Consider the following 15,563-nt stretch of genomic DNA (forward strand, 5'->3'; position numbering starts at 1 on the left):
TGTCTGAAGTCGGCTGTCGCTGATCAGTAGGTGCTGTGCCCGTGTCTGAAGTCGGCTGTCGCTGATCAGTAGGTGCTGTGCCCGTGTCTGAAGTCGGCTGTCGCTGATCAGTAGGTGCTGTGCCCGTGTCTGAAGTCGGCTGTCGCTGATCAGTAGGTGCTGTGCCCGTGTCTGAAGTCGGCTGTCGCTGATCAGTAGGTGCTGTGCCCGTGTCTGAAGTCGGCTGCTGCTGATCAGTAGGTGCTGTGCCCGTGTCTGAAGTCGGCTGCTGCTGATCAGTAGGTGCTGTGCCCGTGTCTGAAGTCGGCTGTCGCTGATCAGTAGGTGCTGTGCCCGTGTCTGAAGTCGGCTGTCGCTGATCAGTAGGCGCTGTGCCCGTGTCTGAAGTCGGCTGTCGCTGATCAGTAGGTGCTGTGCCCGTGTCTGAAGTCGGCTGTCGCTGATCAGTAGGTGCTGTGCCCGTGTCTGAAGTCGGCTGTCGCTGATCAGTAGGTGCTGTGCCCGTGTCTGAAGTCGGCTGTCGCTGATCAGTAGGTGCTGTGCCCGTGTCTGAAGTCGGCTGTCGCTGATCAGTAGGTGCTGTGCCCGTGTCTGAAGTCGGCTGCTGCTGATCAGTAGGTGCTGTGCCCGTGTCTGAAGTCGGCTGTTGCTGATCAGTAGGTGCTGTGCCCGTGTCTGAAGTCGGCTGTCGCTGATCAGTAGGTGCTGTGCCCGTGTCTGAAGTCGGCTGTCACTGATCAGTAGGTGCTGTGCCCGTGTCTGAAGTCGGCTGTCGCTGATCAGTAGGTGCTGTGCCCGTGTCTGAAGTCGGCTGCTGCTGATCAGTAGGTGCTGTGCCCGTGTCTGAAGTCGGCTGTCGCTGATCAGTAGGTGCTGTGCCCGTGTCTGAAGTCGGCTGTCGCTGATCAGTAGGTGCTGTGCCCGTGTCTGAAGTCGGCTGTCGCTGATCAGTAGGTGCTGTGCCCGTGTCTGAAGTCGGCTGCTGCTGATCAGTAGGTGCTGTGCCCGTGTCTGAAGTCGGCTGTCGCTGATCAGTAGGTGCTGTGCCCGTGTCTGAAGTCGGCTGTCGCTGATCAGTAGGTGCTGTGCCCGTGTCTGAAGTCGGCTGTCGCTGATCAGTAGGTGCTGTGCCCGTGTCTGAAGTCGGCTGCTGCTGATCAGTAGGTGCTGTGCCCGTGTCTGAAGTCGGCTGCTGCTGATCCCCCGCTGGGAAGGACCTCTGTCGGCCTCGGTGGTCGCTCGATGCCTCCTTCCATTGGTGCCTCCCAGGCGCTGCTATCTGACGTGTTGGTGTGGGCCGCGCGGGCCGCCTCTCAGCGGCGTCCTCCTCAGAGCCAGTGTGGGGGGGGGGGGGGGGCTCAGCGCCGTCCTCCTCAGAGCCAGTGGGGGGGGGGGGGGCTCAGCGCCTTCCTCCTCAAAGCCAGTGGGGGGGCTCAGCGCTGACGGCGGCTCGGCGCTGACGGGTCGGCGGGCGGCGCTGACGGGTCGGTGGGCGGCGCTGACGGCGGCTGTGCGCTGACGGGTCGGTAGGCTGCGCTGACGGGTCGGTCGGCTCAGCGCTGACGGGTCGGCTGTGCGCTGACGGGTCGGTGGGCTGCGCTGACGGCGGCTCGGCGCTCACGGCGGCTGTGCGCTGACGGGTCGGTTTGCTGCGCTGACGGGTCGGTGGGCGGCGCTCTGGCCGCCAGGAGCTGCTCTCGGACCGACACCTGCTCTCGGAGGAGCAGACGCGCGTCGTCGAAAAGTACGCCCGCGACGGCCGGCTGAACGGACTGGAGCTGCGCGGCGCCGACCTGCGCAAGTTCAAACTGCACTCGAGTAAACTGCGCCGAGAGCAGGCCGACTTTATTGGTGAGGCCGGGCGGAGGGCGGCTGCTCGGGACGGCCCAACGGGCGGATGGCACCGGTGTGGGTCACTGATCGAGTCCGGTGTGAGTCACTGATCGAGCCCGGTGTGGGTCACTGATCGAGTTGAGTCACTGAGCGAGTCTGGTGTAATTCACGAGTGAGTCTAGAGTATTTTATTGAATGAATCTGCAGTGATTTGTTGAGTGAGTCTGGAGTAGTTTACTGAGCGAGTCTGGTTTTAATGGACCGAATGAGTGCAGTAATTTGCTCAGTGAGTTTGGTGTGATTTACTGAGGGACTTTGGTGTACTTGTCTGAGCGAGTTTTCAGGTAGTTCAATGAGCGAATTCGGTCTTATTTGCTGAGCGCGTCTGGTGTCATTTAGTGGACGATTTTGTGTGGGTGAGCTGTATGCTGGCGGAACGTGTATGGAATCATGCTGTCAGTGTCTATGTAGCCATCACCGTAGCTATATGTAGCCATCACCGTAGCTATATGTAGCCATCACCGTAGCTATATGTAGCCGGTGATGGTCGTCCTGTCACAGCACCTTTCCCCTGTCTGAGGGACAGCTCTGAGATGTCTGAGGGACAGCTCTGAGATGTCTGAGGGACGGCTCTGAGATGTCTGAGATGTCTGAGGGACAGCTCTGAGATGTCTGAGATGTCTGAGGGACAGCTCTGAGATGTCTGAGGGACGGCTCTGAGATGTCTGAGGGACGGCTCTGAGATGTCTGAGGGACAGCTCTGAGATGTCTGAGGGACAGCTCTGAGGGACAGCTCTGAGATGTCTGAGGGACAGCTCTGAGATGTCTGAGGGACAGCTCTGAGATGTCTGAGGGACAGCTCTGAGATGTCTGAGGGACAGCTCTGAGATGTCTGAGGGACAGCTCTGAGATGTCTGAGGGACGGCTCTGAGATGTCTGAGGGACAGCTCTGAGATGTCTGAGGGACAGCTCTGAGATGTCTGAGGGACAGCTCTGAGATGTCTGAGATGTCTGAGGGAAAGCTCTGAGATGTCTGAGGGACAGCTCTGAGATGTCTGAGGGACAGCTCTGAGATGTCTGAGGGACAGCTCTGAGATGTCTGAGGGACAGCTCTGAGATGTCTGAGGGACAGCTCTGAGATGTCCGAGGGACAGCTCTGAGATGTCTGAGGGACAGCTCTGAGATGTCCGAGGGACAGCTCTGAGATGTCTGAGGGACAGCTCTGAGACGCCCTGCGTCACAGTTGGACTCTGTAACTCGTTTAGATATTGCTGTACCAGCTGATGGGAGCGGTCCGGCCGGTGTCGGCGGCGGCGCGGCCCGCTGCGTTGTGCCGAGTCGGCGCCCGCCGTCCACCCGCCGTCCGTCCGGCGCTGACCGGCGCTGCCCCGTCCGGCAGGTCGTGTGCGCGCCTCGGACGAGGTGTTCCGCCACCCGGTGGTCGACTACGACCTGGTCAGGGGCATCCCCGACCACATTCTGCAGCGGATGGCGCACAATCCGTGAGTGGGCGCCGCCGCCGACTGACAGACTGGCAGTCCACAGACTGACAGACTGGCAGACTGACACACCTCAGACTGACAGACTGGCAGTTCACAGACTGACAGACTGACACCGCAGACTGACAGACTGACAGTCCACAGACTGACAGTCCACAGACTGACAGATTGCCAGTCCACAGACTGACAGTCCACAGACTGACAGACTGGCAGTTCACAGACTGACACACCACAGACTGACACACCGCAGACTGACAGTCCACAGACTGACAGACTGACAGTCCACAGACTGACACACCGCAGACTGACAGACTGACAGTCCACAGACTGACAGACTGACACCGCAGACTGACACTATAGCCTGACACTGCAGACTGACAAGGCAGACTGACACTGGACAGACATTACAGACTGACAAGGCAGATTGACACTATAGAGTGATCAACCTAACTGACTGGTGTCTGAGGGTGGGTGGCGCCAGGTCGATTTTCGCCACTTGGCTTTAATTGCCCCGTTGTTGCGTTTTCACAGCCTCTAACGTGTTGGTGTGTGTGTGGGGGGTGGGGGTGGGGTGGGGGGGGGGGCTGAGTGGACCTCTGTCTGTTCGGCTCCTGATCGAAGTAGAGCTTCGCGGGAAAAACGGACCTGTTGCCGGTAACCAGAGTAAGCCTACGATACGACATGGTGATGTCCCAGGCCATCGTGTGGCCCTCCCGGTCAGTGATGGAAATGTTGTAAAGTCGGCCGCCGGCCGCTGAGTGCTGACCGCCGCCGTCGGGCAGCTCGGAGCCGCGCGCCGGCCCGTGGACGGTCACTCTGGAGCCCGAGGTGTACACCGCCTTCCTGGAGCACTGTCCCAGCGGCGCGCACCGGCTCAACGTGTGGCTGGCGCACGAGATGCGCTGCTCCAACTTCAACCGCGACCTCAGCAACAGCACCTGCTCGGAGGAGATCCGTTGGGCCAAGTGAGTCGCTCCGAGGAGAGCCGCTGTGTGCGAGCTACCCAGGGAGAGCCGCCGGGCCAGGGGAGTTACCGAGCGGAGTTCCGCCGGGCCAGGGGAGTTACTGAGCGGTGACCCGCCGGGCCAGGGGAGTTACTGAGCGGAGTTCCGCCGGGCCAGGGGAGTTACTGAGCGGAGTTCCGCCGGGCCAGTAAGTGGCTCTGGTCGGGGTCAGAGACTCCACGGACCAGGGTTTCGGGCCGCTAGTTAGCGCCTTCTGTGTCAGTGCCGCTGTCCAGATGGGGTCACTGTCGGACGGTGATCCGCCTCGTTATAACTGGAATGTGCCAGGGTCGATTAATACCTCTCCTGCTATTGTGGCGTTCTTTACACAAACAAAACTGATAAAACCATGCCAAATCATTTCTTTCTCCGCAGGTTTTAGTCTACGGTATATACTCTTTTTTGTTTAGCTTTTATCGCTGAAATTGAAAATAAAAATGTTTTGTGTTTGCGCGATGACAGTACTGCCTTTCGCTGTGTACTGCTGCGTCGTGGCAGGCGGTGTATCTCCAGAGCGTGTGATGCGGGCCCTGGCTACAAGACGCACGGTGTAGTACAATGTGGTACAATGTGGTACAATGTGGTACACTGGTACAGTGTACTGTACACCCCCCCTCCCTGTCCAGGGACGACATAGCGCGCCTGCTCGGCTACAAGACGCACAGTGTTATGTGTGTACTGTACACCCCCTCCCCTCCCCTCTGTCCAGGGACGACATAGCGCGCCTGCTCGGCTACAAGACGCACATGCATAAGACGATGGAGGTGAAGATGGCCGGCCGCGTCTCGGCCGTCGAGAACATGATAGCCAGTCTGCTGGCCGCCGGTGGGTCCCAGATAGACAGTCTGCTGGCCGCCGGTGGGTCCCAGATAGACAGTCTGCTGGCCGCCGGTGGGTCCCAGATAGCCAGTCTGCTGGCCGCCGGTGGGTCCCAGATAGCCAGCCTGCTGTCCGCTGGTGGGTCCCAGATAGCCAGTCTGCTGGCCGCCGGTGGGTCCCAGATAGCCAGCCGGTGGGTCCCAGATAGACAGTCTGCTGGCCGCCGATGGGTCCCAGATAGACAGCCTGCTGTCCGCTGGTGGGTCCCAGATAGCCAGTCTGCTGGCCGCCGGTGGGTCCCAGATAGACAGTCTTCTGGCCGCTGGTGGGTCCCAGATAGCCAGTCTGCTGGCCGCCGGTGGGTCCCAGATAGCCAGTCTGCTGGCTGCTGGTGGGTCCCAGATAAACAGCCGGTGGGTCCCAGATAGACAGCCGGTGGGTCCCAGATAGACAGCCGGTGGGTCCCAGATAGACAGCCGGTGATAGACAGGGGGTGGGTATAGCCGGTGTGAGGGTATGGCTGGTGGGTGGGTGCTACCGGTGGGTGGTAGCCGGTAGGTGCTACCGGTGGGTGCTACCGGTGGGTGCTACCGGTGGGTGGTAGCCGGTGGGTGCTGCCGGTGGGTGCCACCGGTGGGTGCACCCACCCATAGTGGAGGTCAGAGGCGGATGCTGTATGCCGCCTCTCGGTGTTGGCTTCATGCAGCAGTCGCTAGCAAAGTAGTTTGGGATTAATTCATTGTTTTACACGTTTTAGGCCTCTTACACCTTTCTTAGTTACGTTAAGTACAGCAAACTGAGTGTAAAGTACGAAGTTATGCAGTTGCTATTTCAAATGAAACAGCTTACAGCGCAATCACTATGCATAATGAAGTGTTTGGTGACATTGCGTCGGCCTGCCGTGTCTCCGCTGGCGACTGCGTCCGCCGTCCCTCCCGCCCCGCCATGTTAGCCGCCCCGCCCCGCCCCCGGCCGCCGGCAGCGCGGCCCGTCCAGGACAGAGAGCTGGAGGAACTGAACGCGTTCGCCCGCTCCAACGGCGAGCAGCAGCCGCTCGAGATCTGCGACGTACCCTACTGGCGGCGACGGCACAAACTGAGCACCTTCAGGTGAGCGGACGGCACCAACTGAACTGAGCACCTTCAGGTGAGCGGCGACGGCACAAACTGAGCACCTTCAGGTGAGCGGACGGACACCAACTGAACTGAGCACCTTCAGGTGAGCGGACGGACACCAACTGCTCACGGTCAGGTGAGCGGACGGACACCAACTGCTCACGGTCAGGTGAGCGGACGGACACCAACTGCTCACGGTCAGGTGAGCGGACGGACACCAACTGCTCACGGTCAGGTGAGCGGACGGACACCAACTGCTCACGGTCAGGTGAGCGGGGGCGGGAGGTACTGCAGAGTCGGCCCGGCGCCCCCCGGCCTCCGGCCGGGTGACGGGGCCGGGGCCGGCCGGGTGACGGGGCCGGGGCCGGGCCGGGTGACGGGGCCGGGGCCGGGCCGGGTGACAGGGCCGGGGCCGGGCCGGGTGACGGGGCCGGGGCCGGGGCCGGGCCGGCGGTACCGTTCAGCGCCCAGTGGCTGCTCAGCCGTCTCCCATCCACATCCACCGACCGGCCACACACTGAGCTCGGCCACATTCATAGTGAGACGGTATGGTTGGTTGGTTTGTCACTGCGTAGTTCAGTTTGTGCGTACCACTGATGTACCGGTACTCGCCCGCGCTGTCCCAGTGCCCCCCCCCCCCCGCCGCCGTCTGACGTGCCCCCCCCCCCGCCGCCGCCGCCGCCGCCCGTTCCGTGTCGCCGCAGCGCCGAGGAGTCGGACGCGGCCGGACAGTTCAGTCTGGTCGGGGCGCTGCGCTTCCTGACGGAGCTGTCCAGCCAACTGTTCGGAGTCGAATTCCGAGTGGAACAGGGAGACGGTGAGAGGGAACGCAGGGGGTACCGGGTGTACTCGGCGTGTGTCTGTATGTGGGGGGAGGGGAGGGGTACTGGGTGTACTCGGCGTGTGTCTGTATGTGAGGGGAGGGGTACCGGGTGTACTCGGCGTGTGTCTGTATGTGAGGGGGAGGGGAGGGGTACCGGGTGTACTCGGCGTGTGTCTGTATGTGAGGGGGAGGGGAGGGGTACCGGGTGTACTCGGCGTGTGTCTGTATGTGAGGGGGAGGGGAGGGGTACCGGGTGTACTCGGCGTGTGTCTGTATGTGAGGGGGAGGGGGAGGGGTACCGGGTGTACTCGGCGTGTGTCTGTATGTGAGGGGGAGGGGAGGGGTACCGGGTGTACTCGGCGTGTGTCTGTATGTGAGGGGGAGGGGAGGGGTACCGGGTGTACTCGGCGTGTGTCTGTATGTGAGGGGGAGGGGAGGGGTACCAGGTGTACTCGGCGTGTGTCTGTATGTGAGGGGGAGGGGTACCAGGTGTACTCGGCGTGTGTCTGTATGTGAGGGGGAGGGGTACCAGGTGTACTCGGCGTGTGTCTGTATGTGAGGGGGAGGGGTACCAGGTGTACTCGGCGTGTGTCTGTATGTGAGGGGGAGGGGTACCGGGTGTACTCGGCGTGTGTCTGTATGTGAGGGGAGGGGAGGGGTACCGGGTGTACTCGGCGTGTGTCTGTATGTGAGGGGGAGGGGAGGGGTACCGGGTGTACTCGGCGTGTGTCTGTATGTGAGGGGGAGGGGAGGGGTACCGGGTGTGCTCGGCGTGTGTCTGTATGTGAGGGGGAGGGGAGGGGTACCGGGTGTACTCGGCGTGTGTCTGTATGTGAGGGGAGGGGTACCGGGTGTACTCGGCGTGTGTCTGTATGAGAGGGGAGGCAGGAGAGGCAGGGGTACTCGGCGTGTGTCTGTATGTGAGGGGGAGGGGAGGGGTACCGGGTGTATTCGGCGTGTGTCTGTATGTGAGGGGGAGGGAGGGGTACCGGGTGTACTCGGCGTGTGTCTGTATGTGAGGGGGAGGGGAGGGGTACCGGGTGTGCTCGGCGTGTGTCTGTATGTGAGGGGGAGGGGAGGGGTACCGGGTGTACTCGGCGTGTGTCTGTATGTGAGGGGAGGGGAGCACTGGCGGATCCAGACTTGCGTTTTGGGGGGGGGCAACTCCTGCAAGTAACCAAACCTATGGTACCCCCAAATCCTGTTTTCTCATCGGATTTAGGCCACTTATTTTTTCGTCACAGCCCTGAAACGATATTTTTTTTAACTAAAAAAAAAAATAGAAATGGTAGCCCACCCAACCCGAGCCTAAATATTACTTTGAAAACACTTCAAATTGCTTTTGTCGACCAATTAGCCCTCTCCGGGTCGGTGCGTGGCGCAGCCTTCGCGGGCTGGGAGGTGTCGGTTGGACCCCCTGCCGTTCGGCCCCTGATTAAGCTAGAGCTCGCGGAAAAAAAAAAACAGGCGTGTTGCCCGTGAGTGACGAGACGAAGCCGATGATACCCGATTTTAAGGTCCTTGGTCATTGGTTGACCTTCCAGGGCGGTGTTTCACGGTCGTGCTGACAGCCGCTGACAGCGCATTCCGCGAGCTAAGGTCAGCCTTCGGTAGTGTTGTGGGTATAGGCTTGTTGATGTCTCCATTGAAACCAAAAGTGCCATCAGCGCTGGCAGCGGCTGGCAGCGTGCCGTGAAACACCGCCCAGGTCAGGTCACAGACCCAAAAGACGGGAAAATCAGGACCTGTCAGAACCTCCTAAAGTAAGGCTGTAATAGATTTTTTTGTGCTGATCACAAATTTCATGTTAGTTTGGATCATAGATAATGTCTTCATGCGTTTAGACCATGTCGGGGCAGGTCAGGTCAGATCAACCAGTAGGAGCACTTATGGGCGTCCGTATAGCAGGTGTCCACTACCACTGGCAGCTACGTAACATGATACGAAGGCATCAAAACTACTTCGTAAATGTTCAAATGGCTGCAAAATGCTAAATTCAAAATCAGCTAAACGAAACTATCCTAGAAACATGTTAAACTCGGAAAAGTGCACCGAGGTCATCAAAGGTCAATGACCTGACTTGACCGTAAGGTGACATTGGCATCCGCCCTAATGCGTGGGAGCAACATCATATCACATGTTTGAGCGTTTTAAACCACGAAAAGACTATAAAAGCGCGGATAATGTGAGCCGACATACGCCGAATCGCTATTCCGGCCAAACATGGCCTCCAACATGGCCAAACAGTCTCGAGAAATAGGCCACAAGTCAAAGTTCACTTGGGTCAGGGTCATGAAATTTTCAGACTTTGTCACCATGAGGGTACTAAAGTTTCGTCGCGATCGGCTTCATGATACCTTACACGATAACTTCACACGTCGATCGAGAGTTAAAGCATGGATGAAGGAGAACCAGGGGATGAAGGTTCTTTCATCCATGGTTAAAGTGTGCAATAAGAACTTCTTGGGTGAAGACAAGACCAACACTTTTATCAAGCTCACAGATTTTTAATGATACGGTATTTTCTCTCTACCTACTACACCCTTCTCACATTCATTTTTCTTAAGTGTTTTTGGGGACAAAAAATATATGTTGTTCCCCTTTCAGGCTTGGGGGCATGACCCCGTGGCCCCCCTGGATCCGCTAGGCCGAAACTAACTAGGTCGTTTTCAAACGGTCTGATATTTCAGGTCATAGTTTGCAAACGGCCGGTGTTTTCAGGTAGTTTCATATGGCCTGACTGGGCCAGGCCGTTTGCAAACGGACCGAATTTTCATACGGCCTGTGACATATATTCAGATTTCTACATCTGTCGTAGCATCAAATGCTGATGTGGCGCACTCAAAAGCCGGAATTGGTCCTTGGATGCCGTAAGGACCCTTTTTAGAAATAAGTGACCCGACTGACCCTTAGAGATTGGCCTGAGCTGTGACCGAAATAAGTCTTTTACCGTTTCGCAGGAAGGGACAAAAAGGTCCCTCATATGCTTCTTGTACAATTACGAAACAAAACAAGTTTTTTTGTCAACGAAAACTCAGTGAGTTTTCCTAAAAAAATTATTGCGCATATTCCGTGAATGAAAAGTTGCCGGGTCATGTCAGGTCAGGCTGCCACAGCAAGTTTGTTAACTTGACAGCTCAATCGATATTTATGCAATAAGACCTTCTCGGGTGACGATAAGACATGACGACACTTTATGAAGGAAGCTAGTAAACCCGGTAGTTTCTCCATAGGCGCGGGAACCGGGGGGAGGGGGCAGTGGTGGCAGCTTGCCCCCCCCCCCCCCCCCAACTCTGGGGCCGTGCGGGCGGTGCCCCCACAACTTTCAGACAGAATACCGCTCCTTTTTGCAAATGTTTTCTTTTTTTTTTGTTGAAAAAGCCAAGGGATGAAAAATAAGTGGCCTAAAACCGTCGAGAAAACTATATTTGGGGGATCCTAGGTTGATCTCTATCATGGTGTGACCTCCCCCCCCCCCCCGTCTAAAAGTAGTTCCCGCGCCCCTGGGTTTCTCTACGCTATTGAATCACGCTGCTGATTCTAGTAAGTATCTACTACACAACCTTCTCACATTAATTTTTCTTCGAGCGTTTTGGGGGGCCAAAAGATATGTTGGCCCCCTCTTTCAGGCTTTTTGGGCCCATGGCCCCGGTGGCCCCCTTGAATCCGCCAGTGGGGGCGGTGCCCCCACAACTTTCAAACGGAATACCGTCCTTTTTTGCAACTGTTTCTTTTTTTGTTGAAAAAGCCAAGGGATGAAAAATAAGTGGTCTAAAACCGGTGAGAAAACTAGATTTGGGGGGACCCTAGGTTGATCTCTATTATGGTGTGCTCCCCCAGTCTGAAAGTAGTTCCCGCGCCACTGACTTTCTCTACGCTATTGAATCACGCTGCTGATTCTAGTAGGTATCTACTACGCAACCTTCTCACATTAATTTTTCTCCAAGCGTTTTGGGGGGGGGGCCAAAAGATGTTGGCCCCCCCTTTCAGGCTTTTGGGGGGGCCATGGCCCCGGTGGCCCCCCCCCCCCTGGATCCGCCAGTGGAGGGGAGGGGTACCGGGTGAACTCGGCGTGTGTCTGTATGTGAGAGGGAGGGGTACCGGGTGTACTCGGCGTGTGTCTGTATGTGGGGGGAGGGGAGGGGTACCGGGTGTGCTCGGCGTGTGTCTGTATGTGAGGGGGAGGGGTACCGGGTGTACTCGGCGTGTGTCTGTATGTGAGGGGGAGGGAGGGGTACCGGGTGTACTCGGCGTGTGTCTGTATGTGAGGGGGAGGGGAGGGGTACCGGGTGTACTCGGCGTGTGTCTGTATGTGAGGGGGAGGGGAGGGGTACCGGGTGTACTCGGCGTGTTTCTGTATGTGAGGGGGAGGGGTACCGGGTGTACTCGGCGTGTGTCTGTATGTGAGGGGGAGGGGAGGGGTACCGGGTGTACTCGGCGTGTGTCTGTATGTGAGGGGGAGGGGAGGGGTACCGGGTGTACTCGGCGTGTGTCTGTATGTGAGGGGGAGGGGAGGGGTACCGGGTGTACTCGGCGTGTGTCTGTATGTGAGGGGGAGGGGAGGGGTACCGGGTGTACTCGGCGTGTGTCTGTATGTGAGGGGGAGGGGAGGGGTACCAGGTGTACTCGGCGTGTGTCTGTATGTGAGGGGGAGGGGTACCGGGTGTACTCGGCGTGTGTCTGTATGTGAGGGGGAGGGGTACCAGGTGTACTCGGCGTGTGTCTGTATGTGAGGGGGAGGGGTACCAGGTGTACTCGGCGTGTGTCTGTATGTGAGGGGGAGGGGTACCGGTTGTGCTCGGCGTGTGTCTGTATGTGAGGGGGAGGGGAGGGGTACCGGGTGTACTCGGCGTGTGTCTGTATGTGAGGGGAGAGGAGGGGTACCGGGTGTACTCGGCGTGTGTCTGTATGTGAGGGGGAGGGGAGGGGTACCGGGTGTACTCGGCGTGTGTCTGTATGTGAGGGGGAGGGGAGGGGTACCGGGTGTACTCGGCGTGTGTCTGTATGTGAGGGGAGGGGAGGGGTACCGGGTGTACTCGGCGTGTGTCTGTATGTGAGGGGGAGGGGAGGGGTACCGGGTGTACTCGGCGTGTGTCTGTATTTGAGGGGGAGGGGAGGGGTACCGGGTGTACTCGGGGTGTGTCTGTATGTGAGAGGAAGGGGTACCGGGTGTACTCGGCGTGTGTCTGTATGTGAGGGGGAGGGGTACCGGGTGTACTCGGCGTGTGTCTGTATGTGAGGGGAGGGGAGGGGTACCGGGTGTACTCGGCGTGTGTCTGTATGTGCGGGGGAGGGGAGGGGTACCGGGTGTACTCGGCGTGTGTCTGTATGTGAGGGGAGGGGAGGGGTACCGGGTGTACTCGGCGTGTGTCTGTATGTGAGGGGGAGGGGAGGGGTACCGGGTGTACTCGGCGTGTGTCTGTATGTGAGGGGAGGGGTACCGGTTGTACTCGGCATGTGTCTGTATGTGAGGGGGAGGGGAGGGGTACCGGGTGTACTCGGCGTGTGTCTGTATGTGAGGGGGAGGGGAGGGGTACCGGGTGTACAGTCTGTCTTGAAAGTACCGCAGCATGGCAGGGTGGCGCTGGTGGGCTGGCGCAGCGGAGGGCGGTCAGGTTTGAGGGCCACTGGATCGCCTGACCCTTGGGGGGAAGGGAGGGGAGGGAGGGAGGAGAGGGGTGGGCGCGAGTGAGCGGGCTCTCGATGCTGCCAGTGCGGCAGACAAGGCGCTGTTTTATGAATACGTTATACAGAGACACCAGCTAAGCGTAGTAATTCTCTTCCTGACATGAAAGTTTTGATAAATGGAAAGTGAAGCTTCCCTTTCGAGCCTCGCCAGACATTTACGTGTCACACTTGTAATCCGGCCAGAGGGCAGCGGGTGCAGCCTCCGTCGTTTCGCTCAGATTCAGCTAGGGCTTCCAGAAAGTTGTGTGCGTGGTTACGAGACACACATTGAGAGTATTGGCTGCTTTATAGCGTCCACTGATAGAAATGGTGCGTAGGAACCCGCCTTACAGCCGTTCGGCTCCTGATCGGACATGTGAAATGATCAGGTCGGCCCTGATCATTTCACGTGCTGGGACCTGATGTTTCAATCACAAAATGCCTGGAAACGCGTAGATAATATGCGCTGACATGCATGGAATCGGCATTTTGGCCTGACATGGTGTCGAGAAGGAATTTAGGGGTCAAAGGTCATTGGGTTCAGGGTCATTTTCAGGAAAGATATAACATTGATCAATTCGAGGATATTGAAAGTTTTGTCGTTGTCGGTCGGTCGGTCGTATTTTACGCGAGTTATTCGTGAAAAAGCCGTGAGGAACCTCCTCCTGTAAGTGTGAAGGTTAAGATCTCAGGTCAACCGGTGATCTCTCGAGCATTCTTTAGAGCCGGCGAGCATTATAACTTTTCCTGAGGCTAGGACACTATAATGTAACCTAAGCGACCCGACCTTAAAAGATCTGGGTCTGATTCATTCCGCCATCAAAGTGTTTAAAAAAGATGCAATATCAGGTATGTGTGGAGGGACGTTGCAGCCCCCCCCCCCCTTCCCCCCAACGCAGCAGTGTGCAGAGAGCCTGCTTTGTGAAGCAATAAATCTAGCCAGCTCCTTTGAAGCCGAAAATATAAAGGAAAAGGGTTCTGAGTCGCGACGGCGCTGTTCCGACTGCAACTCCAAATCTGACTTCGGCCTGCTGATCGGCTCCGACTCCGACTCTGACTCCGGACCAGTGCACTGCCATAAGCATAAACGTATCACTTGCCGGTACAGGGATTGACGCAACTCTTCCGGACTGCTTTTGGTAGCTATTTTAGACTCTGCAACATTTGTTGGAGTCCGCTAAAATTTCAGCATCTTGTGGAGGGAGAGGGAGAGAGAGAGAGAGAGAGAGAGAGAGAGAGAGAGAGAGAGAGAGAGAGAGAGAGAGAGAGAGAGAGAGAGAGAGAGAGAGGGAAAGAGAGAGAAGAGAGAGAGAGGAGCTTTGATAGATCATTAAACGAATAAAATTCACACCATACAGCCTCGTATGATCTCAACTCTCATCTTGATTCTTGAACTGAACAGTGAACAGTGAGCACTCAGGAACTGAAGATTAATATGCCGCTACCTGTTAATACCCATAATCTCAGTGACCTTTTGGCATAAATCTGCATACCCCGTGTTTGGTATACGATTATCAATCCTCTACCTAGAAGTAGGCGCTGCGAACAATTGCTTGGCCAGCCGATCGTAAAATGAAAATATTTGCCGGTAACTTTTATGTATAGGAAATAAGGAGTATAATGTGTTAGTTATTTTGTGATGTTTTTTTATGTAGCAGCCATTTGCCTTCTATAGTGTTTTTTTTTTGCATGATAATGATTATACTTCTAATAAGATGGAATAGTAATCTTTGGTACATAACTAAAGGAAGACAAAAACACAAGTGTAGGATTTGCTTTGGCTTCCTTTAGTTATGAGCAATAGGTTACCATTCCGTCTTACTTCCATTGGCTTTCGCTTAAATACTATTTTGTTTCAATCTCAACAATGGCGGTGAGAATGGGAGTTTTTTTTTTAATTTTTATCTCGCATAAATAAATACGAAACAAATTACTTTATCCTAAGTTACTGGATCAATCGATCAGATTTAAACCCATAGTTAATCTGAGATTTTCGACAAACTACTGCGTTGACATTGTTCTGTTGTTATTCACATTGTTATTTCAGTTTTATTACATTTATTCTGTTCCGTTCCATGATCGTAAAGTATTGTTCATAGTGAATATGTGTCATGTTCTGATAACAATGCAAGTAGTCGCGCTCAGCCTTTAGATTGGCTTCGTCTGTCTTTTCGTCGAGAATAAAACGGTTCCAAGGGTGAACCGGCCACCGGGGGATCGGCCGGGCCGGTCAAGTTCTCCACTCGTGCTCGCAGACGGCCCGTGCCCCCGGGCGACAGGCGCCGCAGCGGGGTGGAAAGAGTAAGGGAGAGCGGCACCGCACGCGACCTGCCCGGTCACTCTCTCCTGGCTCACTGCCGTCACGTGCTCTGGGGCTCTCAAACCACCGAGCTCCCGACCTTTAGTTCGCCGGGCCGCCGCAGCCCATGCTGCGGTACTTTCAAGACAGACTGTACTCGGCGTGTGTCTGTATGTTAGGGGGAGGGGTACCGGGTGTGCTCGGCGTGAGTCTGTATGTGAGGGGAGGGGAGGGGTACCGGGTGTACTCGGCGTGTGTCTGTATGTGAGGGGGAGGGGAGGGGTACCGGGTGTACTCGGCGTGTGTCTGTATGTGAGGGGAGGGGTACCGGTTGTACTCGGCGTGTGTCTGTATGTGAGGGGGAGGGGAGGGGTACCGGGTGTACTCGGCGTGTGTCTGTATGTGAGGGGGAGGGGAGGGGTACCGGGTGTACTCGGCGTGTGTCTGTATGTGAGGGGGAGGGGAGGGGTACCGGGTGTACTCGGCGTGTGTCTGTATGTGAGG

At 56.9% G+C, this 15,563-nt stretch overlaps 1 protein-coding gene across 1 annotated transcript in view; it reads left to right on the plus strand.

Annotated features, from left to right (window-relative positions):
• The window catches only part of LOC122364812 (probable cytosolic oligopeptidase A), a gene marked incomplete at its 3' end in the record, with an annotated part of 37,995 nt that overhangs the window by 10,805 nt on the left and 11,627 nt on the right, over positions 1–15,563 (plus strand). Inside the window, exons 4-9 of the mRNA XM_043335572.1 lie at positions 1,689–1,851; positions 3,233–3,335; positions 4,115–4,297; positions 5,046–5,161; positions 6,138–6,264; positions 6,975–7,087. Coding sequence (XP_043191507.1) covers positions 1,689–1,851; positions 3,233–3,335; positions 4,115–4,297; positions 5,046–5,161; positions 6,138–6,264; positions 6,975–7,087 — 805 coding nt within the window. The remainder of the gene's footprint in view (positions 1–1,688; positions 1,852–3,232; positions 3,336–4,114; positions 4,298–5,045; positions 5,162–6,137; positions 6,265–6,974; positions 7,088–15,563) is intronic.

This window comes from Amphibalanus amphitrite, unplaced genomic scaffold (assembly GCF_019059575.1).
Source record: "Amphibalanus amphitrite isolate SeventyFive unplaced genomic scaffold, NRLGWU_Aamphi_draft 000699F_arrow, whole genome shotgun sequence".
NCBI lineage: Eukaryota > Metazoa > Arthropoda > Thecostraca > Balanomorpha > Balanidae > Amphibalanus > Amphibalanus amphitrite.